Here is a 24,790-nt window from a genome sequence, read left to right as displayed (position 1 = left end):
TGCATTCGGTAGGATGGAGAGAGTAACTGTGAGAGTGAGATGATGTGGGTGATTGGAGGAAATCCCCTGGCTGGTCTTGCCTCCTACAGTGTGTGGTGAGAAATTTGGCGCTGGACCATAACTGCTCTACAGTGATGGGATTTTCCTAATGCTTAAATAAGATTAGTGATCAAAAACAATTCGCTCCTCTTTGATCATGAGTAGATGTAACCACCCTCCTAAATTTTTTTTTCTGTTTTGTAGATATATGCTATATATGTGTGTTCTACATACTATGTGTGTAAGTGGTGAACGTGACATTAGGAACACTTGTGGGTAGCGTATCTTGAGTTTGAATTAAAAAAAAAAAAAAACCCTGTATAAAGTAAAACGTGATGTAGTCTCGGTGTTCAGTTACCTAACATATATCATTTTTTCCTCTAACCAAGACACTAAAAAATTGGTTATGCAAGTTTATGATGTTTTTTGATTGTATAATGACAAAAAACATATGCAAAAGGTATAAAATAGGATCATTCAATTATATTACATATTATTATAATGACACGCATCTGAAAACAAATGCGCGCACACGCGCGCACACACACACACACACACACACACACACAAACCTCAAGTTTGATACACTCCTACATCAAGTGAATACATGTACAGGGCGAATATCGTTAGATGCCATTTTACTGATAGTATGCTATCTGTAATTTAGCAAATGTTTCTGCAAGTGGAAATTCTTAAAGAGGCATATATTTCCCAAAATGTCTCGAGCTCGGAGAGAAAGAGAAATGCTTAAGAGAAAAAAAAAAAGTGCTTGCTCAGTCAGAAAGGAAAAGTAGAGTCCTCAGGTTAGATGGTATGTATGAGTATAGCAAAACCAAAGGACACGGTTCCATTCTACGGTGTAAAACGAAAATGAGACCACAACTGTACACTCTGAGAGGGGGGGGGGGGGGGGGGGTGGAGTTTGGGGGTGGGGGATGGGTGAATCATCTTCTTTGTAAGACAACAGTGAGATGGCTTGACAGAGAACATAACCAGTTGAAAATGAAAATCCTTTGCATACCTTATGTTTTTATCTAACTGTCTCTCTCACAGACACTTCTATGCTTTAGGAGGCCTCACTCCCCCTTTCCTCCCACCATCCTGGATGATGGCCATTCAACATAGCTAGTTGAATGAAATGCAGTTTGAGTGACAGGGCACATGGCCTATCAGTCTTTCGTGTATATTTACAAACGATATTCACATATACACCGCAGAACTGTGTTCTTGTTAAAGTGCATGTGGACCTATTCTCCATAGACCTGAAATAAACGACGAAACATAAACATGTTGCAACAAAAAGATGCGTGATCACTCTGCATCTTCGGCTTTATTAGTTAAAATGTAGATATATGGGTGTATAACCCTGTTTTACATACTGCTGTTCCAATCCAATCAGTGTATCATTATCTTCTTTCCAGACACAAACGCCTGCACACGCATATATTAGTACACCGGTTACAATGACATATGACAGGTAATTAAGATATGACCTTTGACTCCCCAGTGCAATAACTGTCATTTGATTATTCAGTAGTAGTGGAAGCTAATCAATCCTATGGAGAAAGACCAGAGGCAAGTTTACTTTTAATAAACCACAAGATTTTGGTTTCCGTCGGAACCTGCGCACACAAAACACCTTGTATGATTTTATTATCTTCCTCATAATGATTCTTGTGAGCTCACATTTCTCCTGAACAGAATTGATAGGAAACCATATCTGCCCTAAAGTACGTCTAATGGTGTTATAGACGAGTGGGAGCAACTGCGGGGAAATTTAGCCACCAAAGTCTTTCATTTAGCGGCAAATGAGTGGGAGGCAGAAACATTACGAGGTCCAATTTAAACAAAAAAAAAAAAAAAAAAAAGGAAAAAAGAAAAGTTGTTAATGTTTGTACATCAGAGTAGGAGTAAATTAGTTCACCTAAATCCCAGACTGCTAATATCAGTTAAAATTGAATGCCTATCAGTTGTTTCGGAGTGTGATTAGCAACTAGCTGGGTCACAAAGATGAGTTTTGAAAAAGAGGGACAGGTTGTTGGGATACATGACAACAAGCAAAAGTTGAAACAACAACCCACTGCCCCCCCCCCCCCCCCCCATCCCAAGACTCTCAAATTATTACAGTGTTGTAATAAGTAAGAAGGCAAGATTTATATCAGGTTTTTATCACCTTTGTGTTTGTTGCTATTTATAACAAACTTGTCCGACGATGTGAACTGAGGTAAAACGTAAACTTTTTTGGTGCTGACCTTTCTTAGGCACTCATTCTAGTAGTCATTCAATATCCGTATTCATCTCTCTCTCTCTTCCCGAAATCGCCTCCTTTGTGGATAACCATGTTAATTACTCCGCACCTGCGTTCCATCATTTCCGAAAAAAGTTATTATTTCATTGGATTCGCTGTCACTGGAGGAAAGGCTAAAATTTAAAAGCATTCACAATAAAAGATGTGGTGCAGGTGGCTATGGTCTTTTAAACTGCCTTTAATTGGTGAGAAATAGAACTCTGTAAGACTAAAATATGATTACTCGCTAATTTTAAACAACATGGTATTACTGATCTTATTACGTGTTTTATTGCCTCACTACGCTTGTTATTTTTTCAGAGGCCAAAATTGTTGGAGGGCTTTGATGCATTTTCGTCTAATATGTGCATACTCTACCAGAGAGAGGTAAAACAACACAAAACAGAACAAAACAAAACAAACAAACAAACAAAAAACCCCAAAAAAGATAATGCCTTAAACAATGCATTAACATGCACAACAAATTGTGATTGTTTGAAGATAAGGGCCCTGTTGCATTGACAGTGTGGCCTCGAGTCTCCACAGTTACAAAAAATGATTTGCGATATTTTAGCTGATCCTCCTTATACTCTTAGATATCTGCGCTATACTACTCTTATCATGTCAACATTGAAATAAATATTAAAAAAAAATAATAATAATAATCTCTGAAAACAGCTCCATCACTGGGTTTATTGATATGTCCCCTTCTAGTTTTTCATTGCAGACCTAGGAATATTAATGACCCCTTCAGCAAGGAAAATGTAATGAATTTAGCCTGGGTATAAAAGAGGAGAGAATTAATGTTTTTCTCAAACAAAGCAGCCATAGCTCAATCATTCCACAGGAAGATTCTCTGTAAAATATGGGCCACTGCCTATTCTCATATCGCTTGCAGAAAATTTAAGAGTGTAACGATCTCTCCCATCGCTGACATCTTTATAGATGTTGCAATACCGGCAATTGCAGTAATTCTATTTCAACTCAATTCAATGATCACTTTTGAACATTAATCTATCCTGACAAGATTTTCTCTCTTCTAATGGTTCAGCTGTTCTAAATGTCTTTGATTTCTCCACTGCCAAAGTCAAATTAATTCCCCTGCTTCCCATACCTCTGCATTTATCTGATGCCAAGGCTGTAGTGAAATATGAGGAGGGAATTAGCATCAGCTTTGGTAGGTTATGAGGATACTGTCTCAGAATAGAAACGATTCATAAGCTTATGTGACATTCTATCACCACTGGCAAAAAAGGATTATTTATAACCATGTTTTTTAATTACTTGTGAATACTTTTTATGAGTTGATCAACAATTATTGTCATTCTTATGACAGTACAGGCGAATTTGAAATTCTGTACTTTGCTGATTGTGACTCCAGTGCTGTTCCAAATAGTATGATGTTTCCAAACGATATATATATATATTTTTTTTTTAAAGGAACTGATACTTAGTACTGTGAAAGTCAGTATCACTGGAATAAGGCGTGACATTTTATGCATTCTCAATTGCAAAACAATTCAGTGAAGTCAGCAAAGTTCTGTTTTTTGTGAGTTCAAATCGAGATCTGAAATTTGAAATACCACATTCTCATTTTGTGCGCGATAATCTGTATGAAAATATCTCACTTATCTACACAGTTAGACAATGGTTGATTTGAGAGATCTTTTGTATGAATCATTTCACCAGTGTAATAACACAGTTCGTGAAATCAGTGCAGGAGTGTCCGTTTTTTTGTGGTCATGGTACTGTTGTTAAGATGTCAGCGAACATTAGAAACAGCAGAGGTAGAACACTATGTAGAAACTCTACAATACACATCCTATGATTTAATACATAAATTCTTAAATCAGATTTCACTATATGGGGTGTTAATTGATGTTAATGAAATTCTGGTGGTTCCTTCAGAATCCTAAGAGATGCTAAAGAAAATACTTCAAGTATTTTCTTAGGTGGGTGGGGACTTTTCACAGACTTGCTGTGGGGGAAGATGGGAGAAGCAACTGGTGCCTAAGACGACATCACACAACTCATGTTTTATTGTGAACCCTTTGGTTGTATTTCTGCATTTCCTCCAGAAACCACTGACACGGTGCTTATACTCCTCCATCAGCAGAAATTCATCCCACCAGTAACAGAAACAATAGTGGCAGCGCTCGTTACAACGGCCTGGCGCTGAGGGGCCCAGTTTGACGTTTCCTGCCCGACCCACAGGCTTTTACCAAGGTTTGGGGGGACGTTAAGTTGATGTTTAGCTGACTCGGTCTAAACCTCGGGCTGCAGGACATCTTGTTGTCCAATCAACAACTCCTCCGTCATGGTCACTCTGAGGGGTTGGGTCCTTTCTCCAGGTTTCAGGGATGAGGACAGGAGCACCCTGGGAGCTAATTGGACATGGCACGTTACAAGCTGAGAACAAGCTAAGTGTAGTGGGCCGTCGGAAGAGACTGATTAGCAACTGGGACTCTTCCACAGCGTAAGCGTATCGTCAGTTCCTGTGTCTGGTTAAACATTAACGCGCAGGCTAAAGCTCGGATTCTCCGACATATCCTGAGCCATGCCGAGACCTAGGCTAAAAAAGGATGTGGGTGCTTTGAATATAGAGCTGTCTGTCAAGGCCCTGTCTTGCCACACAAAGCCATCAATCTGTTTCTCTTTGTTTTACTGAACACAACAAGATGGCAGTGAATGTCAGAGAAAATTGCCCTGTCTGTACTTTTTACTGTATCGGGGACATTCATGCACTGAGAGGATAATGAAGTGTTGTGAGTGGCAGGAAGTAGGACGAGAAAGGAAAAATTTACAGAGCAAAAAATATGCGTTCTACAAAATGGCTGAGAGGAGAAGAAAGTGTCAGCTGAATGCACCGAGGTAGCTATGCTTCATCCCTTTGTTTAGCCTGACATTCACAGAGAAGAAAAAAAAAATAAAGGCTTGGAAAACATCTACAATGATTTATTATATAACACAGAGATCTAATATTCTAAGGATGCTTTTTGTCCTCGTTAATATTAACTGTGATATCGAAGAGGGCGTCTCTGTCTCTTCCATTTTTTTTTTTTTTTTGGGTAATGTAAGATAGTGCTTTTCACAGATATGTAAAGTGAATCATAGCAGAAAATGACACACTCATGTTGGCTTTAATGCCCGGCAGAGTGGTCAGATTCCTGGTCCTGGATGTGAGTAGACGCGCAGTGCCATCTGCATTCACCAATGATTATCTTTATGAAAAGTACTGTTAGAGAAATGTACTGAGGAGAGCACCTGAACTACAAATGTGCTATAATCACAGTTATTCAGGCTGATGACCTACAGAGGACATTGCTCCATTAATTCTTTAAGCTGACCTTTTCTTCCTGAAGTAGATACCAGCAGTGTAAAATGGATTCACATACCTGGATCGGTTAACCTCTTTTCTTTTGAATTATCTTAAACAGTTAAAACCTCACTTTGTCTTGCAGGGAAATCAAATTATACTATAGTGTAAGATGGTGATAATCTGGTGATGCCATATTGCAAAGGCATAGACATGCACATAATAATCAATTATATCAAAGCTTAGATACAAATACTCAGACCATAGACAGAAATATGCATCTTAATGCAACAATCACCAGGTTATTGGCATTGATGGCAGGAGTATACTATGTGTCCTTATGTAATCCCTACTATTCAGTTTTCATTAAATGATGAGCCCCATCAACTACCGAGAGTTTTATATCTTATGCTTTTTTTTTTTTGAGTGCATACAAAAACCACATAAGAACAATAAAGAACATCAGAGTCTGAGAACAAAGAAAGGATGGAATTCATATTGTCTTCTTCCCCCCTCTGTTTAATTAACAGAGATGGGTCATTAGGGGGATTGTGAATGGGGTAACCAAACCCTGTATTAAAACAAACACAAGCAGGAAAATGAGCAGAACACACTCATTTACTGATAAACTTTCACCATTATTAGCATCATTAAAGAATAGGATAGTCCAAGCAATAACAGCTTATAGAATTACACCAAACGCAGGGAATATTCTTCCATGCTAATGAGGTGCTCTTCTGAGATTTGTCTTAATGGGGTTCTGCCGCAGCGTTATTGCCGGCTTCGCACCGGATCCGTCCGCGAGGAAAAGAGGAGAGTCCGATACCAGCGTTGATGTAATTGTCAGCTCCGAGTCTCGACTTAGGCGCCGTGATTCATCTCCATCCAAATGAACAGAGACACCAGCCTCCTGCTTCTCCATCATCATCTAGAACCCCCCAAGAATTCCCTGGAAAATAATAAATCGTAGCTTCATTTGTAACTGTCAGAAGACTCACTGCTTACTTCTTCTCTCCAAATCAGTGGCATCAGCACACAACTTGGAACTTTGTGAAGTTGTTTATAGTCACAGCCAAAGGTGTCATTAGTGTTTTAAGGTGTAGTCAGTCTATCTGTCCAACTGAAGTAATGACTCTGTTGTCACTCTTAAGTAATGATAAGAGAGGAATTACACACACACACACACACACACACACACACTTTCTTACTCTCCCTCATACCAAGCTCCCCTCCTTTATGTTGTCTCTTTTTCTCTTGTTAATGACAGGACTCCAAACCGTCAGACCCTCACAGAGGTCATCCATCTTCCTCGGACATCCACCCACACGAGCTGGATCGCTCGCACCCACTGATCCCTCCGGCCAATCCTGGTCTCTCTCACTAAACCATAATGCCTGTGTCAGGCCTGTAGCCCTCCCAGCCCCCAGTGATTAATCATCATTTGGAGAGTGCTGCCGGGATGCTCAGGAGAGGGGCCGGCCCCTGCAGGTGGTAGTTGGGCTTGGGGAGAATGGGTTTGCTACTGGGCTTTTGTGTCCTCTCCCCTGGAGCATAGGCCTGTGGTTCAGGTTTGTACTACTCCCAGAACTCAGGAGTGGGCAAAGAGAGAATCCATGAGAGTTATTCTCAGAAACAAAAATAATCCCTCCTCTGAAAATGAAAAAAATTACACTCACAAAAAAACCCAAAAAAAAAACATGTAACTTATTCCGAATAGTAGATCTGACTCATTTTCAAACAGTGAAATTACGATAAGTTGCATGTGAATTCTAAATTTGAGACCAAATATGACTGTGGGCAGTGCTGTCTGGCTGACTTTGGGGATGGAGCCTTTCTGGGGCAAGGCAGCTGCTGGAATCACACAGATGTGGAGCACACCAGGCCTTTGTGATGTTGTGGTGTGTGTGTGTGTGTGTGTGTGTGAAGGGGGAGGGGGGGCACAGAGGAGTTATGGTAGATTACAGTAGCAGAGTAGGGCCACTGGAATCACACAGATGTGGCGCACACCAGGCCTTTGTGGTGTTGTGGTGTGTGTGAGTGAGTGTGCGTGTGTGTGTGAAGGGGGGGGTAGTGAAGAATTATGGTAGATTACAGTAGCAGAGTAGGGTCACTGTATGTCACAATATCACATTATGAATCTGAGCTAGGCCTACTGTCTGCTCTGTTCAGTAAGACAGGGCCCTACCTGTGGTATCAACTTTGGCTGGTAAAACATTCCCTTTCATTATATAATAATATGCATCATCCATACGCTTGTATTAAAACCAATCACTAAAATAATGAATCTCTATCACAGACTTACCCTGACTTGTTTTTCAGTTGTTTATATAGTGATTTATCAATACATGCGTACATACTTATGAATACATGTTTATTTTCAGAATAAATGATAAATTACATACATTATATTCATTTGGATCTTAGACAAATAAAAATCAGCATGCTTCTATTTCCGACCAGTAAGGATGATTAAACTAGGGGTGAACGCTGAGGTGGCATTTAATAGCAGTGTTTAATATTTGCAAGGCACTGGTTCATAAAGACTTAATGACGCTGATGCGCGCAATCCATTACTGGGCACATCAGAGATGATGGATTCTCTGGATAATGAGTAAACTTTGACTGAGGCTACAGCCATGCACAGACTTTAAGAAGGGGCTACATTTCCAAAATACTGGCATTAAATTAAAGAACGATTTAACAAAGTCATTTGTTACCACTCTCCGACACCTTGCCATGTCTGCAGAGGTGTCTGAAAAAGTCAAAGCCTCATCATTTCTGGATCCCTAACAGGTAAAGATTAACATCTTTAATGGTTCTATTTGCTTAATGTTCTTCCGCGTAAATTTTTCTTCTAAAGAATGTTTGTGAGCTGTCTTTGCTACGTTGTGTTTAAAACCTTTTTCTTCGACGTTAACTCATTAACTCACATTCTTTATTGAATAATGTTATGTTGTATTTTTCAGTGCATACATTGAATAATAAGAACTATTTATGTATAACTGGTGTTTATAGTGTCATTTTAATATTTCATAATATTTAATATTTACTTTACATTGTTTCAGTTATGCCCCTTGGTTTGATGTTTACACAATTTAATGGAACCCGAACACAGAGCAAGTGTGCACCGCAAGTCACAGAGACCAGAGCAGTTCAAAAAAAATATTGCCTTTTTTTTTTTTTTACGAAACGGCCGATGAAAAGACACAGGCAATTACAGAGAACAGAGAGGTCTTGCGTCTTCATTGTTTAACAGAACATTAGTGTTAATGAGTGTTCATGCTAATAAAGAAGGCAAAAGTCAATGATGGAAGGAGGGATGCGTAATGAGAGAGACGGCGCTGGGCTCTGACCCACGGTGTTAGCGGCCACCGCCGTGCGTCCCAGGCCACAGAGAGTGGGAGGGGGGCTGTTTGAGCATTCCAAACCGCAAACTGTCATTACACAGACACATCTCACCTTACCCCACCCCCCCCCCCCCCCCCCCCCCGCCCCCCCCCCCCCCGGGCTTCTCATCGTGTCACAACCGTACACCGCTCCGCCGCTCTGCCTGCTCTGTAATACTGCGCTGTTGGAAAGAGAATTTGTACGATGAGAGTGGTGTAATGCAAAGGCATTTTGTGGCATAAATGAAAAAAAAATACCTCAATAAATAAATGAATAAATAATAAATAGATAAATAACAGGATAGATAACAAATAATGTTCACAAGTGGTCAAGAGAGACGACAAAAGGTTGTTTTGGTGGCATATAACCTTAAGATACTTAAGTGTGGTTTTTATAAATAATGTGTACATAGTAAAATCGTGACTGTTATTTCCAGGTATGAAAGTCGAGAGGTATTTTAACTACATACATTCACATTGTTACTTGGGACAGTGTGCTTTTTTAGAGTACTTTTATAGGTGCATTTACTCTGGTGAACATTAATATATATTAATGCTGATTTTAAAAATATATATATATATATGTGTGTGTGTGTGTGTGTGTGTGTGTGTGTGTGTGTGTGTATGTGTGTGTCTGAGCATTCACACAGAGCGGTGTGATGTGTGAATGTATGTGTTGAGTGTGTGCGGACCACCTCGCTCCAAGTCTGGCAAGTGAGTGACACCAACACCTACAGTTTCCTCCATCCTACCATCCCAACCACAGCAAACGGCTCAGAGCTCTCTCCCATCATTACCATGACAATTTCAATGTCAAAGATGCAGCTCACATAAGGAGCAGCCCTATTGTTTAGAGTTTTGTTGTGGAGTTACTTGACTGTTACACCCACTTTAAAAAAAAAAAAGAAAAAGAAAAAAAGAAAAAAGACAGACAGATAGACAGAACCCCTCATATATACCCCCCTCAGAATATAGATTATCACTTTGCAGGGAGATTAGATCAGATGTGGAGGACCAGCCATCCCAGGAGTATCTCTGCAGCAGGCTGTTGCTAGTGGAGCTTTGAAAGTGTCTTCGAGGAGCCCACTCACGTTATGGGGATTCACAAAGAGGCACTTCACTCCATCCAGGCTGATAATGTGAGTACAACACTCATGGCATTGCTAAACCAATGTTTCTTCATGTGTTTCAGTGACTGCGTTTGAGTGTATGTGCGTGTGTGTGTGTGTGTGTGTGTGTGTGTGTGTGTGTGTGTGTGTGTGTAGGCTTTAATGTGGAATCGCATGCGGCATGTTTAAAGTCAGGGCGCACTACACTTTGTTCTGATCGCAGACCAGAGACCCCCTTACAGATAATCTGGAGAACGTGTTACTTCAGGGCATAAACTGTAACAGTGTAAAATTCTTTAAAAGAAATGTATAAGTCCTTCTATGGCTATCATATCTGTTTTGCATGTTTTTCAGTGCATTTCAAGTAGTCTTCAAGGCTGACTCTTTCATTGCAATTGGGAGTGAAAATTATTTTAAGAACTCATATTCATCTGACAGCATAAATAATTCTACATTGACAGATTTTATTTTATCTGGTTTGTGCAATATTAGACTACATATTTTAAGAAAGCTCTCCAAACTATTGAGAATGTGTGTATTCATTTCCCAGGAATTGGTGCGCAAAGTTTCACATCTATACCGTGAAAACTGATATTTAGTACTATTAATCAACCCACATTGGATCATCTAAAAGTACAAATTTGAGAGATGAAAAAATGTTTCTGAACTACAATCATTCACCCAAATTGCTGAGGGATCTGGTATTCCAAGGCCAGGAAAATCCTTAATGTTTCTATATGCCCCAGCTTTTAATTGTCTCTCTTTCTATTATTTCCTTTTATTATCATGATATGTTCTATAAAGTTAATGGCAGTAGCACATAATTGGACTCAGACTGAAAAAAAAAACAACAAAAAAAAACAAAAAATTCTGAATTTATTTGTGAGCTCACCCCACACATTATTTCCACAAACTGCAAAGCTCTTTGATGGTGAGCATCTATAGAAAAGTAACACCTACACAAATTCACTAAGAAAAACAGCCTCCTACCCGATAAAGGGCGAAAAAAAAAACCACACAATGCGTGTTGTGCGGAATCTCCCACAGCTGAGTCTTTAGAACTAAGCCAGCACAAGAGCAGGTTGGTGTCCATTCACTCGTCTTTAACAAACCTAATCTGAATTTTGTGGGCGTAGCTTGACAGGTTGCTTTATGTTCCCTTGTCATATGCCTGACCAGTGTTTTAAGAAGCTTCACTAAGAATTCTATTCCCGTTGCAGTTTCTCACTCCTTCCTCCTCGTCTCCTTGATAGATACTCCTAATATTCTATCATAGGAAAAATATTCCACGCCTGATCATTGTGACTATTATTACAAATTTCCTTCGTTGGGCAAGTTACACAAATATAGTTTATAATCAAACTGCAAAAAAAGAAAAAAAAGATGAAGAACGGTCATTCCTCGCTCGTAATTTTTCATCTGAAGTGGAGATAGGAAACGTAAACAGACAGCGTGGGGAAATTCATATCATACTCAAGGGTTCTCGATGTTCTCATGATCTGCGTTCATTTCAATAAGAATTTCAAATGGAAACACTGAGTAACTGAGTGCAAAAGAAAAAGAAATACAATGCAGGGCAGAAAGTGAGAGAGAGAGAGAGAGACAGGGAGAGAGAGACAGGGAGAGAGAGAGAGAGAGAGAGAGAGAGAGAAAAGGTCATTTGATACATCCTCATGTGCAGGAGTCATTTGACCCCTTGTGACACCGAGCACATGCGGGAGAGAAAGCTCCTGAATTCACCAGCCGTCGTGTGTGGGTGCAGCGTGCTGTGAGTCTACCGTTTCTCGGCAGGGATTGCCAGAGCCCCACGGCCAATGGGCATTGAGAAGGACCCTGCCCGGTCTGCCAAGACAGGCCACTTCTGCACAGTGTGCAAACATTTTTGCATCTGTGGGCGTACAACAAAAGACAAGAGCATTTCAAGAAGTTTCCTTATTTCATTTGTGGGGGCGTATGCAAGAATCCTTGAAAATGTGAACCATTCAAATGCGGCAGTTTGTGACATAGATTGTCACTGTTCTAAACACACTTTAGCGCTTTTGTAACTGCTAGGCAGCTTCTTCGCTTGCAATACAGCCACGATTATTCATTGAGAACAAACAATATTGTGATTTAACAATGGCGGTTATAATTGTACCAAATGCTGATTTCTTATCTTTCTGGTTATGAATGTTAATGGTCAGTTTATTATTTTCAACACAAAGTTGAATAAAATAAAATGAAATATAGTCATACTTCATAAATAGGGCACAGACTATGAACATGCGTGTCTGTAATCAACCCTGACTACAACCGCGCATGGAAAATGACCTGCTGTACCTCATAAAGCCAAAACAATTTGTAAACGTAAGATAAAAATTCACGCTCAACTCACAGCTTTGTCAAGCATTTCAGGTCATCCGTGGTGAAAGGCTTGTGAGAGAGAGGGCAGGTATTAAAATAGCCTGTAAAAAAAAAAAAAAAGGGCAGAGGGGGTTCATTACCTTTGGCTCATTATGGATGTTCAGGCATTGAGACAATGTTTAAAGGGCTTTCCCCATTAACAGCCACTGACAAGTCCCTCTAATCAGCAAAGCCAAGGCCGTTCAGTCACTGGCCTGTCACATTACTGCCTGCAGGATTTATTCACCAGCGCGCCGTTGGGTCTAAAAAATGCCAGCATTGCCTGACAAACCTGCGGGCTTCTTTGGCACTAAACGTCTCCAGGCGAGAATGTAAATGTGGCATGTCGCCTGCTCTGGCCCGCTATTGAACGGTCGGGGTGATTTGCGGAGCCACACTCCAGTCGATATCCACTGAGCTGTCATTATGACGGCTTACGGAACACGACCTCTTAACTAATAGCTTGGCTGAGTGACAGTGGTGATAAAAGAATTCAGCTCAGACTGTGTAAAGCAGAAGGATCCATGAGACTGGGAATAGATGGAGATCACGATAAATCACACTCCACATGACTGACACAGCATTGGCAGAGTCTGTGCTCTGTGTTAAACCGCTTCGTAAGAGAATGCTGAATGCCAACACCGCTGTGAATGGAACCACCGGGTTTTATTACTAAGTATAGATGCCAGTTCCAGAGAGCAGTATCCTGAAGGTGCTCTGTCAGAGATAAGACAGAAAAGCCGGGCTTTGATTCTTTAACTATCTTGTATTATTGTGACTAATGCAGCGTAGCATACGGAAAAGGAACTTAACAGACTGTTTTCAAGCCAAAATTTGCATTTCACGGTTCTTGCAAAATCACTCCATGAGATTTCAAGGATTGAGTAAGAAGAAGTGCTAACATCAGATGACTCTATGACCACTGGCGCTATGGTTTCATTAAGCTTAAGGAAATCAGTGCCAAGGAGCAATCATCACCAGCACACTTTGTTGATGGTGACAGTAACACCATCATAAAAATAGCCCATGTTTGCAGGGGCGGTGACAAAAATACATGTGGTACAATGACAACGGAAGCCTGGCGATATTTAGGGGTTTTAGAGGCCTAAATAAATACTCAGAGGAGGAACAGAAGTCTATGCTGAAATTTCCTGTACTGCATGATGAATTAGAGATCATACCATGAACTCACATCTATAGAAAATGAGCTGTAAATAATATTAGAACAGACCTGACTGCATATCCAGCCTCAATAAGAAAAGCAATTCATGTTAGGTAGCATTCACACTGGGGCACTGAAGGATTAAGATTAATTATTTTTAAAAAAGTCATTATTCCTTCTAAAATAATCGAATAACACCGACAAAAAGAGCCTTTTGTCTATCATCCAGAAGCTGGTCACTCAGATACTGTTGTGAATTTTCCTTTATGCGCTGAGAGCAAAGAAACTTTACACATACAATCTGTAGCATTCTTCTTTTTATAGTGAGGTGTCCTTAACATGCTGATGAAAGTGAAATTTACTGTTAAGCAAGGACAGAGGTAACATTCATACTGTCAGAGAACTACTGTGAGAGTGAAGAGTTGAATAAGTGTTTGTAGCCAGTCTGGATGAAAGAAATTTAGAAAAAGAGGACTTGAAAGAGTTATGAAGTTTATGAACGGCAAGAATACACACACACACAGACACACAGGCACAGACACATACACATACACACACACACACACACACAGAGGGAAAAAAGAAAGAATTGTTTATGTATGGCACCTAGTTGTGTCAGTGGATTCTGAGGACAGAAACAGAGGGAAGCAAGAAATTTGATTAAGAATAAGCAAAATCATAGAGAGTAATTTTAAAACAGAATATCAGTAAAAATGAAAAGGCCAACCACATGCCTCCTTTTGTTGTTATGGTATCTGAAAAGTGCATTAGGCTAATCAACAGGGGAGCTGCAATAAAAAAAACGCGGTTGTTACGTTATGGAAATGCTGCTGCAATATGGATTTTCTTCTGAAACCTAGAGAAAAATGGACACAATAGTTATGAATCATTCCTTATACAAACATTGTCTCTGAATATAGTTCACTGTTGCGTTTTATTCCGAATGGTATGGTTGGGATTGATATGAAGCAAGTGGACGGAGATACCTAGAGGATTGCGATAGCTTCTGACAAACAAAGAGAATTATAATTTTGACAAACAAAGAGAATTATAATTCTGGCCTATAATTAGCGAGATTAATATATGTGTGAATTAGGCTAATGTGACGAATTGAGTACTTCCTGCTACTATTCATATCAAAGTTCTTCAGAAAGAGAAGAAAGAAAACTAAAAAAGACTCGGATTTAGCAGCAACCTCGTAGCACGGTAGGCCTACACCTGGGATCAGTTTCGGAAAAGACGTTTTAATTGTAAACGAGGGCTGCACTGATAATACACCAATCGGAGTAGACGAATTAGAAACGTTTAAACTGGAAGGGCTTCACTAAAAAGTCAAAACAAGTGTAACTTTGCATGCTGTGTTACGAGTAGAAGTACCAACATAAAATATCTTCCTTTAAATCTGCTTTAACGAGCGTCTGCACCGTCATTCAGGACAGGCCTAAATCTATCCTACTGACTAATATTGATATGACCTCGAAAAACGCACGTATTAATATGGCATGCGGTTAATTAATTAAGAGCGCGTCGACTGGGTCAGTGGTCTTGACCTGATTTATGTGTGAAGTGTGTGTATATGATCATGATTCTCAGTATATCTTCCGTGAACTGCTCGTCCTCAATAACAGCATAACTCAGTTGAAAGTTTTGGTTCTAGAAACGGGGAGTATGGTGTTGGAAATAAAACTCTCCGGGAAGTCTGTTCTTTGCCTGTGTGTGTGTGCGCGCGCGTGTTTGTGTGTGTACATAGCCTGTGTGTGTCTGACATATCATTACAGGAACAACCATTTTTAAAGATTCGATGCTTTGTTTGAAACACATGAAATGGAAATGTAATGGAAAATTTATCTCGAAATGTACAACGTGGTCTACATTATAGTGGTCACTTACTGCAGCCAGACACTTTCACTGTGCTTAAATTCCACCCTCATCTTCCTCCTCCCCCATTTCTCTTACTGACAGGTTTCTAAACCCACGGGGGAATTTCACTTCTAACGTCTTGTTTCTTGCATTATTTTTGTCTCGCTTCTATACCCTCACAGCGGAAAAACAGCATCTATATTTAGATAAATGGACATATACCTGTATGGCGACCTATTATTTGTTTGGTCATTTAGATGGACATGCAGGATGCGACTACGTTTGATTATACAAAGCCAAAACAAAATCATCATAAAGTTAAAGAAAGAAGACCTAATTATAATAATAATAAAATAAATAAATAAAATAAACATGTGGCTTAACTGTGATCTTATCGGCGTGCCACGTTAGACCTGGGACAGTAGACAAGTTCTTGATAGAAGTTGGACTTCCTAAGGACACCTTATCGGCTACTTTCTCACAGTGCCCACACTGGCATATTTTGCGCTCTGGACGCACCAAGATTTACCGTGAGAGGCCACTAGAGGGCAATCAGATTGGTAACTGGACTAATAATTGTCATAAAACTAGATCTTCACTAATAATAATAATAATAATAATAATAATGATAATAATAATAATAATAACAACAACAACAACAACAACAACAACAACAACAACAACAATAATGCTGTTATCTTCATGTATTCTTGCTAAAATAAATTAATAATTCCGGTGACAAGTCACTGGTGTTTTAACTGTGCGAACTAAAACTGAAGACCACATTTTCCAACTTTGGGGGTAAATACGGAACGTACCTAAATCTGGTCCCTCTTTCCAAAAACATATTCAAATAAGTCTAACACACTTTCCGACAGTAATTCAGCAAATGTAAAAAAAAATTCCGTGATTGTGCCTCTCATTTGATTGTGGTTTTCAGATGTTGGTTGAGCGGCTTCTCTTTGCTCGACAAGATTCGTCAGTTTCCGATGCTCATGTTCCGGAATAAGCCCCATATTTGTACTCATGGGCGTTCTTTTATTCACCGGATAAAGCCATTTATGGTTTTAAAGATGAACCGGAATTCCTGATTAAGAGGGATGCATCTCACAGATTTTTTTGTGTAAAGGTACAAAACTGCAAGTCTAAAGTTTGCAAGGGCTATATTATACATTGAGCCTAACAATTAATTCCAAAAGATCTTTCTCTTTTTTCAAAACGGACATATTCAGAGACAAAACGCTTACGCTCCTGTTTTCCGTAGAGCATACTGTCCGCTCTCACAAGTGCTTTCTCCATTGACAAGTACCCTTTGATGTCGTCACTGACCAAGACCCAATCATCTGTCCTAGCACCACCTTCCCTTAACAATCCAGTCCATGTATGGTCAGTGACGTAACGGCACATTCAAAGGCTCCCCATAAATACATATTACCACTACCAACATCACAAAGATCTGTTATTCAAGAAACAATCCAGCTTGATGAGGCTTCCCTTGATATCACAGTAAATTGTGCTTAGAAGTCTTTTCAGATGTAATAACTTTGTGAAGAGGAGAGATCGTTAAAACAGTCACTCATTCAACACTTAAAAGTAGAAGAACATTTGAAAGTAGGGACTCTCGAAACTGAATGATGACAGCTAAAACTTTGGAGAAAACCCCCGTTACTCTCGGCGGGTTTGTGCACCCTCTTTCCGAGGGCATCTATTCAGTGGACGATATTGCCTCCACTTTGCCTGCCTCGGTTACTATCTTTCCAAATGGTGATTTAGGAGGACACTACGATCAGATCAGTAGTGCTTCAGGAGGTAAGCTTAATCAACTCATCATTACGTTACATGTCGTTACTTGCTCTGATGTACATTACTCAAATAACCGTGTGAAGAGAGAAAAAGTTATCATTCTTGAGGTTGCACGTTTGTACTGAAATTCGGTTGGAGTAATAACACACGTGCTTATAATGCTTAGTATGATCGTACTCAAAACATCAACAGAATGAAATGCAAAGACGCATCTCTTCCTGTTGTAGACACCTGTCAACAGCAGTGGGAAATACACAAGACTTACAAGACATGCAATAGATTTTCATGCCATGAACACATAACGCTCTTACTCAACAAACTGTTCCGATGTTATCTCTTGCAGATGGTTTGATTAACGGGGACATGAGCACAGAAAAGCGCTCTCTCGACTTACCATACTCCAGCAGCTTCACGCAACCAGCGGGTCCACGCAACCAAACTTTCACCTATATGGGAAAGTTTTCCATCGATTCACAGTATCCCGGCAATTGGAATCCAGAGGGCGTCATTAACATCGTCAGCGCTGGAATCCTGGGCATGACCCAGGCGTCCTCGGCATCTTCGTCCCCAGCATCCTCTGTCTCACCAAACCATTTCTCTAGCACTCTGAGCTGCACCATGGCACAGAACCAGGCGGACATGGACCACATCTACTCTCCTCCTCCACCCTACTCGGGCTGTGGAGAGGTTTACCAAGATCCATCTGCGTTCCTTTCGACTTCCACCTGTCCAATTCCCTACCCTCCACCTTCCTACTCTTCCCCTAAACCAACCACAGACTCTGGTCTATTCCCCATTATTCCAGACTATGCCGGCTTCTTTCAACCCCCTTGCCAAAGGGACATTCAGTCTATCCCAGACCGAAAACCGTTCTCCTGCTCACTGGAGTCATTCAGGGTTCCCCCACCTTTGACTCCCCTTAACACCATTAGGAATTTTACTTTGGGTGGACCAGCATCTGAGGGACCTAGGCTTCCCACGGCATATAGCCCTCAAAATTTACCCCTCAGACCAATTTTGCGTCCAAGGAAATATCCCAACCGACCGAGCAAGACCCCCGTCCACGAGAGACCATACCCATGTCCAGCGGAGGGATGCGACAGGCGATTCTCCAGATCCGACGAACTAACAAGACACATCCGAATTCACACTGGTCAGAAACCATTCCAGTGTCGGATATGCATGAGAAACTTCAGTCGCAGTGACCACTTGACCACTCACATACGCACGCACACAGGTGAAAAGCCTTTCGCTTGCGATTTCTGCGGGCGTAAGTTTGCCAGAAGCGACGAGAGAAAGAGACACACCAAAATTCACTTGAGACAAAAAGAAAGAAAATCATCGTCGGCTTCTTCTAACAACGCGAACTCGGAGCGCTCCATCACCATCGGTTCATCATCAGGAATCTGCTCCTCCAGCTCCAACCAATAAGACTGCATCTCAAGTTTTTTGGACAGTTGAAATTCAACACTATGGGACAATAGTTAGTACATCGACGTATTATCTTTAACAAAGCAAAAGTGGAACAGAGGTTTTTTTTAAACCTTGGACAGTGCCGGATTAGATTGAGATGGGGCATTTCATTGTGTGAATTCTCATCAGGCACGTTTCCTCTTTGCCTCAGTCACACTGACTGACAGGAACGCACTTTGTTTGACAATTTAGATCAATTAATTTAATGTACTTGTTTTAAACACAGGCGATAAGTTTTTTCTGTTCTTTTCTTCTTCTTTTTTTAAAGAAAAGCCGAGTGAAAACGTCACAATCATTCCATGACGGAAATTAACAGACAGAACTAGAGACTGTACCAAACTTAGACCTGGCAACAAACGAGGTTACGCGACGAAAAGCTTGCAATAATCTGGAAATGTTTTAAATGAACTGCTTAGCGAGTTATAACATCTGTTTAATTTCTTCCTTTACTGTGCCTTTTGTGAGTTTGTGTACATAGCAAATACATAGAGATCCAAGGGAGCTTTTAATTGAATTGTATACATGTTCTTTAATATGAAAGCCTTTTTTGAAGTATATTTTTGTACACATTGTTTCGTGTCACTTCTGGAAGTGTTGCATGGTAAAATATGAAATGTAAATAATTTAACTCATAATAACTCGACATCTGTTTTGTGATTGTTTCAACTGAAATGTGTAGGCTACGTGGTATGAAACAACTAACGCGTCAACTGACCTAATTACATTTTGTCCAATTAAAATGAATAAAAGAAATAAAAATGATCGGTAAATTTAACCTTGTGGTACACTTTGTACATCAGTAGTACCCTATAACGGTGGTAGGAAATATTGAAACAGAACAAGGGGAAATCCCATCCGCACAGCCAATTCTGACTCATCGTTTCACAAGGGCATGCACCCACACAATGTGGTGTTTACAGTAGTCTACAGGAGTTGTCATAGATGTTCAATTTCATGTCACCTGTCAATGTTTGTATAGTTTAAATTTCATAGGCAGACAAATGTATAACAATCGAGAGCTTAGTCATCTCTGACACATATGAGAGAGCAAAGATATTATATTCATTCAATTATATATCAGAGCATCCGAACCTTGATGAGAAAATAAAGTAAACAAAATGTTTAACTGTGAAAAGAACTACCCGAATGAAAATCAATACAAAGATTGGGTTTTTTTTGTCAGTAAGCTATTTTGCTGTATGAAGCAAAACGTCCCAAATTAACATAGGTTAGCGGACTGACAGACAGCTCCAGTTTAACAGCTGAACATAAAGACCTGGTTGAACAGAAGTGTGTCATAGACAGGATGCATTCTGTAAATCTGCTGTTATTGTCTAAAAGCCGAATGTAACTCAACACCAACTCAGGTATGAACAGGGACGATCCCTCGCTGCAGCAGGAAACCATACTGCTAAAGCCGTGGGATATGGCATTTCAAATCTTTGTTTGGCATTTAGAGAGTCTGAGAGGAATATGTATAGAGCATAAACATAATCTCATAAATAACTGAGTCACAGGAAGACAGCACAATGGCCTAAATAGGAGTGTGGGGGAAACTGCTGATTTGACTTAATACAAGACAGGAGCTGCACATGCACAATTTTGATTAACAAAGAAGTGGCCAACACAAGACCAGAACAACACTACTGTTGCAGCTGAATCACTCATATTGAGGCTCACCGAGGTGAATGCTGGCACACTTTCCCAAACAGATGAATGGGTGGAGGGGGGGGAATTAAGACAAATGACTTGAGAACCTGTTAAGTGCTCAATTTTGAACGTCAGGATCGGTTTTGCTCTTACAAGACACCTTTGTTCTTTTTACAGACAGTCATACAATGACTCAAAGCACTGCACAAATCAGACAGACAATTACAGGGAATTACAGAACAGATCGAAATCTCTGATTATTATGAATGAAGTTGCATAACTCTGTTCCAACATCAGTTTAACAAGGATGGGCCGTTCTTCTTCCACGGTCTCTCAGCTTAACACCAGCGCATTCCATTTGGCAAATCAAGCCGACTGGGCTCCGCGTGTCATATGAAGGTGTGATGAATTTTATGTGTTAGGCAATCTGGGATGAGAAATTACATGTCTACTTGATACTCCTGAGGTACATTATCTTACAAATAATCTGAGGGCCGTTGGCTTCCATCTTCCAATCTCGTGACATGGTGCTGGTCTCTTATAGAGGCACAAAACCTTTTTTTCCCCCCTTCTGAATGGGTAAAAATCCAACTTAAAATATATAATGATAATAATGAGACTCTGACACTAATATCATAAACTCCAACCGTCCCTTTGCTGATCTATTCGGTTTGTCAGGCAGTGGTGTTTTGCTTTAGGGGCCTAACAGTGCTGTGATAAATACAAAGGAAACTCTAGAAAACATGGATCAATATACAGTTAATAAATCCCACTGTTTGAAGAACAAAGTAAGGTACCCCTAAAACACATTAGCATCTAATGTAACAATGGGCAGGATGAAAGAAGGTTTGAGTGCAAGGTCTCTTACTCAGAGCAGATGAACTAATTAACTGGCGTCTGGTTCTTCAGTTCTTTAAATGCTACCATCAATAATATTGCAATAAAAAAAAATCTGAATGGTAAGAAAGATTCTAGTCAGAGTGAGTCTGCTGACTGACAGCGCTGACACAGAAGAAAGCTTAACTTGTACTACTTCTTTGATTAGCCAATATAAAAAATATATTCTCTAGTATCAGCATATTTACATAATACTAACTCTACAGAAACAATCTATTCACTGACTGACTCTCCATAAGCCTACTATTTATGAGTTCATGTTTGCAATGCATGTCATACCAGAAATGCTTAATGACAACATGTTTCAAAATATGACCGCAACCACTGAGCACCCCCAGTTTACTCACAACAACTTTTCAAGGAACATGTGTAGATAATAAGAGTAAATCTGTTCAATATACATTTAATTTATTGCTCAAGATACAGTCAACATAATATGATCAGCCAATGTAAGATTAGTACACAATATACAAAACAACCAAAAAATTCAGGGAAAAAAAGACTGTAACCACTGTAACGGTACTTAAATATGACAAAAATACAAACAATAAGCAAGAGTAATTGTTTTCCAATAAATTAAGCACAAGAATATATTTATAGATGTATGTAGTGTGCACTTAGATTAGTGTAAATGCTTTTAAAGCATGTTTAGTTACATTCAATACTTTAAAGCAAGGCAATACAAACTTAAAATCAGAGGTCTACGGATGTGTCACCAAGAAACATTCCCCCCCCCCCCCCCAAATACTTTCTGACAAAACCCTCAAGGTGGCACTGGAAGCTTGGAGAGGAACGCACGAGACAAGACTGAGAATGCATAGGGGGCTGAATCCATTTCGTATTTCCAATGATCCTCCTGATAATATTTTAAGTTCCAAGTGTTTCCAACAGAACTTAAGTTAGTTTTGGTCAAAGAGCCATGAGGCAGAATACGACAGCTCCAGATGTCTGTTCAAATAGTGCACTACACACTTTCTAAACAGAAACTTCTGGGCCCGGGTAAGGCTCGCCCCCACACCAAAAATCCTCAGGCTGGGGGATTTCTAATAGCCACATTTCCTCCTCACCGTTTGCCTCAGACTTCTCAACTGTTTTGGACACTGTCTGTAGTACTTTGTAATAGTGGCAGTCTCTCCCGTCATCAGGATCATAAGGTGGAGCCAAGATGTCGAGAAAAGCAGCAGGTCCCTCGATCGCATCAATCTGATGTAGGTTGTCTTTCAGAGGAGTCAAAATGCAAGGGCCACTCTCTTCAGAATACTCGCCAGTGGACCTGAGTAAGGAGCGACGGAGAGCATCCTTTTGGAAAGGTAGCAGTGGAGGGTCGAACGCAGTCTCACATTCAGCACAAGGTGGATTATCCAACTTGTCGAAGCATCTTATCCTAACTTTGCCATAAAGAACTTTCAACATTCCGTGCATCCCCGGGTGGTCATGAAGTGGGATTGAAGCGTCGCCTTTCAAAAGGAACACACCCATACTGAATGTGTCGGTTTCACATATGTGCATGTAAGTGACCGGAGGAGTCTGGTCACTGGGCTTAGAGCCTTTTTTTGGCGGCGCAATTTTCAGATCCGCAGCCCTGATTTGGGTTAACAAGGTGCTGAGTTCTGCCTGGCGGTCTAAAAAGACTTTACTGTCCCCAATTGCAGACGAACTACATATTTTGAAAGTCTCGTTGGCTTGTCTGGCAATTCTCTGAATAAGCGGAGTCTTGTTGTTCCGTGGCATTTTCAGCTGATGATATCTTTATGTTAGTGATGCTGTTTTCCTCAGGCGAAAAACCACGGACCGCTCAAAAACAAACGAGCAGCTAAGATGGTTCTTCAATCTTGCAACAGTTTTCAAAATGTGACGATACCACGGTCAACATAAATAAAAAGTAAAAAACCAAAATACTGTTATAAGCATCCCATGATATTCTGAACGGGACTTTTTACCTCTAGATATGATCCACAGAGCCGTATCTTCACCACCCCATTCATGGCTATCTGATTTACACGTCCACAGCTACAGCGCCTGCGTAAACTAGTTTTGGAAAAATGGAAGTTGAAGTTCGTTTTCTCATACAAATTTTAATTGTCCCTTTAATTATATTTTTAAACCCATACTATGAAAGTAATATAATAGATAATACATATGGTTATTAACATAGATTAAAAGAATATTAGGAATGCGTGCAATGCGAATTTAAATATATGTAATTTCATAGTATTAGCACTACAACACCCACAAACCCCTTTACTTCCCTTTGCGTATGGGGAGGATCTGAAGGGCTATTCAACTCTGTCCCTTCCCCCACACACTCGTTAGACCTCAACATTACAGCCCTCTGTTGTATTAACAATACTGAGTAAAACAGGCAATGTTCGTGTGCCCGGGGGTTTTGAGTCCTACGAAGCTGTGGCCCTTGGCAATCACTTTGATACATCTTAGGTGTTTTTATGTCTTACAAATTAACAAGATTAAGTTTGAAGTCGTATCTTAAATCAAATGTATTTAATGATGCCTTGAAATCGAGAAAAAATATTTACAAAAAGCAAACAATGATCTAAGTCCATAGACTTCTGTAAACATGAATAGTCAGTCACAGCTTGAATTACATTTAATTCTCTTCAACCCTGCCATACATAGTTGTTTCACCAAGCATATTTATTGTATTATCAAGGTTATAAAATATCTACAAGCTTAGATTCGTTTTAAAGTGGGATTTTAACATTCCACACACTCGGCACTGGACACAGATAAGTCTCAGGTTAGCACAAGACCATATCGCATTTCCTTCAATTAACCGATGCCAGTGATAAACAATCCATTGTGAGGTTGGGCATTGGAGTGAGTGGATCGGAAGTGTGCATGAAAGAGAGGCCTGTGAGTCACTGAAGTGTGCACTCAGACCATGTACCTTTGTACATGAGCACCACAAAGACCACCCTCTTGAAAAATAATGAGTCGTGCTTCTTTAGTCCAAACACAGGCACATCCAAATATCACTTCCGTTACAGAAATTCAATTATCTTCATCTGAGCTGCCAGTATATGGAAATCAGGAGCACTGAAAAATAAGGTAGACAATTCCATGGACACAGCTTTAACAGAAACTTTTGATTACAGGTTCATTAAGAATCTATATTGTAAAATCCAGACTGACTAATATATTTTCAACGATATCTTGACCGATCGCATGTAGGTGCTGGCAAAAAACGAAATGGGTTGCTTATAAGTTTCTGATGAAGTCACAGTTAATGAAGTGTTCTTAAAATCCATGGTTTGAACATGGGGGATTTTCTTCATTTTTTTCCCCCCTACTTTTATTTTAATTTATATTTCTGATAGATGAAGATGCATGCATGAATATGTAGGCCTTATAAACAGCAACACATCTTAATTTAATTTAATCTATCTTGGCTTAGAAGAGAGTTGTAAA

The 24,790-nt window shown here is 40.0% G+C and overlaps 2 protein-coding genes across 2 annotated transcripts; one reads left to right on the top strand and one right to left on the bottom strand.

The window, feature by feature from the left end:
• Window positions 1–17,172: 17,172 nt before the first annotated feature.
• egr2b (early growth response 2b) lies at window positions 17,173–18,775 on the top strand. The gene is made up of 2 exons (XM_030775590.1): window positions 17,173–17,350; window positions 17,688–18,775. The coding sequence occupies exons 1-2, from the start codon at window positions 17,173–17,175 to the stop codon at window positions 18,773–18,775; spliced, it is 1,266 nt and encodes a 421-aa protein (XP_030631450.1).
• Window positions 18,776–22,151: 3,376 nt separating this feature from the next.
• On the bottom strand, window positions 22,152–23,236 carry adoa (2-aminoethanethiol (cysteamine) dioxygenase a). The gene has a single exon (XM_030775607.1). It carries the CDS (start codon window positions 23,093–23,095, stop codon window positions 22,340–22,342), a length of 756 nt encoding a protein of 251 aa, XP_030631467.1. The 5' UTR covers window positions 23,096–23,236; the 3' UTR covers window positions 22,152–22,339.
• Window positions 23,237–24,790: the final 1,554 nt, after the last annotated feature.

This window comes from Chanos chanos, chromosome 5 (assembly GCF_902362185.1).
Source record: "Chanos chanos chromosome 5, fChaCha1.1, whole genome shotgun sequence".
NCBI lineage: Eukaryota > Metazoa > Chordata > Actinopteri > Gonorynchiformes > Chanidae > Chanos > Chanos chanos.
The sequence above is the reverse complement of the archived record's forward strand: the minus strand, read 5'-3'. Positions and strand labels throughout refer to the sequence as shown.

What these genes read in the sequence shown, in the direction of transcription:
- adoa (XM_030775607.1), bottom strand. Translation starts at nt 23,095, where the DNA reads ATGCCACGGAACAACAAGACTCCGCTTATTCAGAGAATTGCCAGACAA.
- egr2b (XM_030775590.1), top strand. Translation starts at nt 17,173, where the DNA reads ATGATGACAGCTAAAACTTTGGAGAAAACCCCCGTTACTCTCGGCGGG. An exon ending in GATCAGTAGTGCTTCAGGAG is followed by an intron (nt 17,351 to 17,687) that starts GTAAGCTTAATC and finishes TATCTCTTGCAG; the next exon opens with ATGGTTTGATTAACGGGGAC.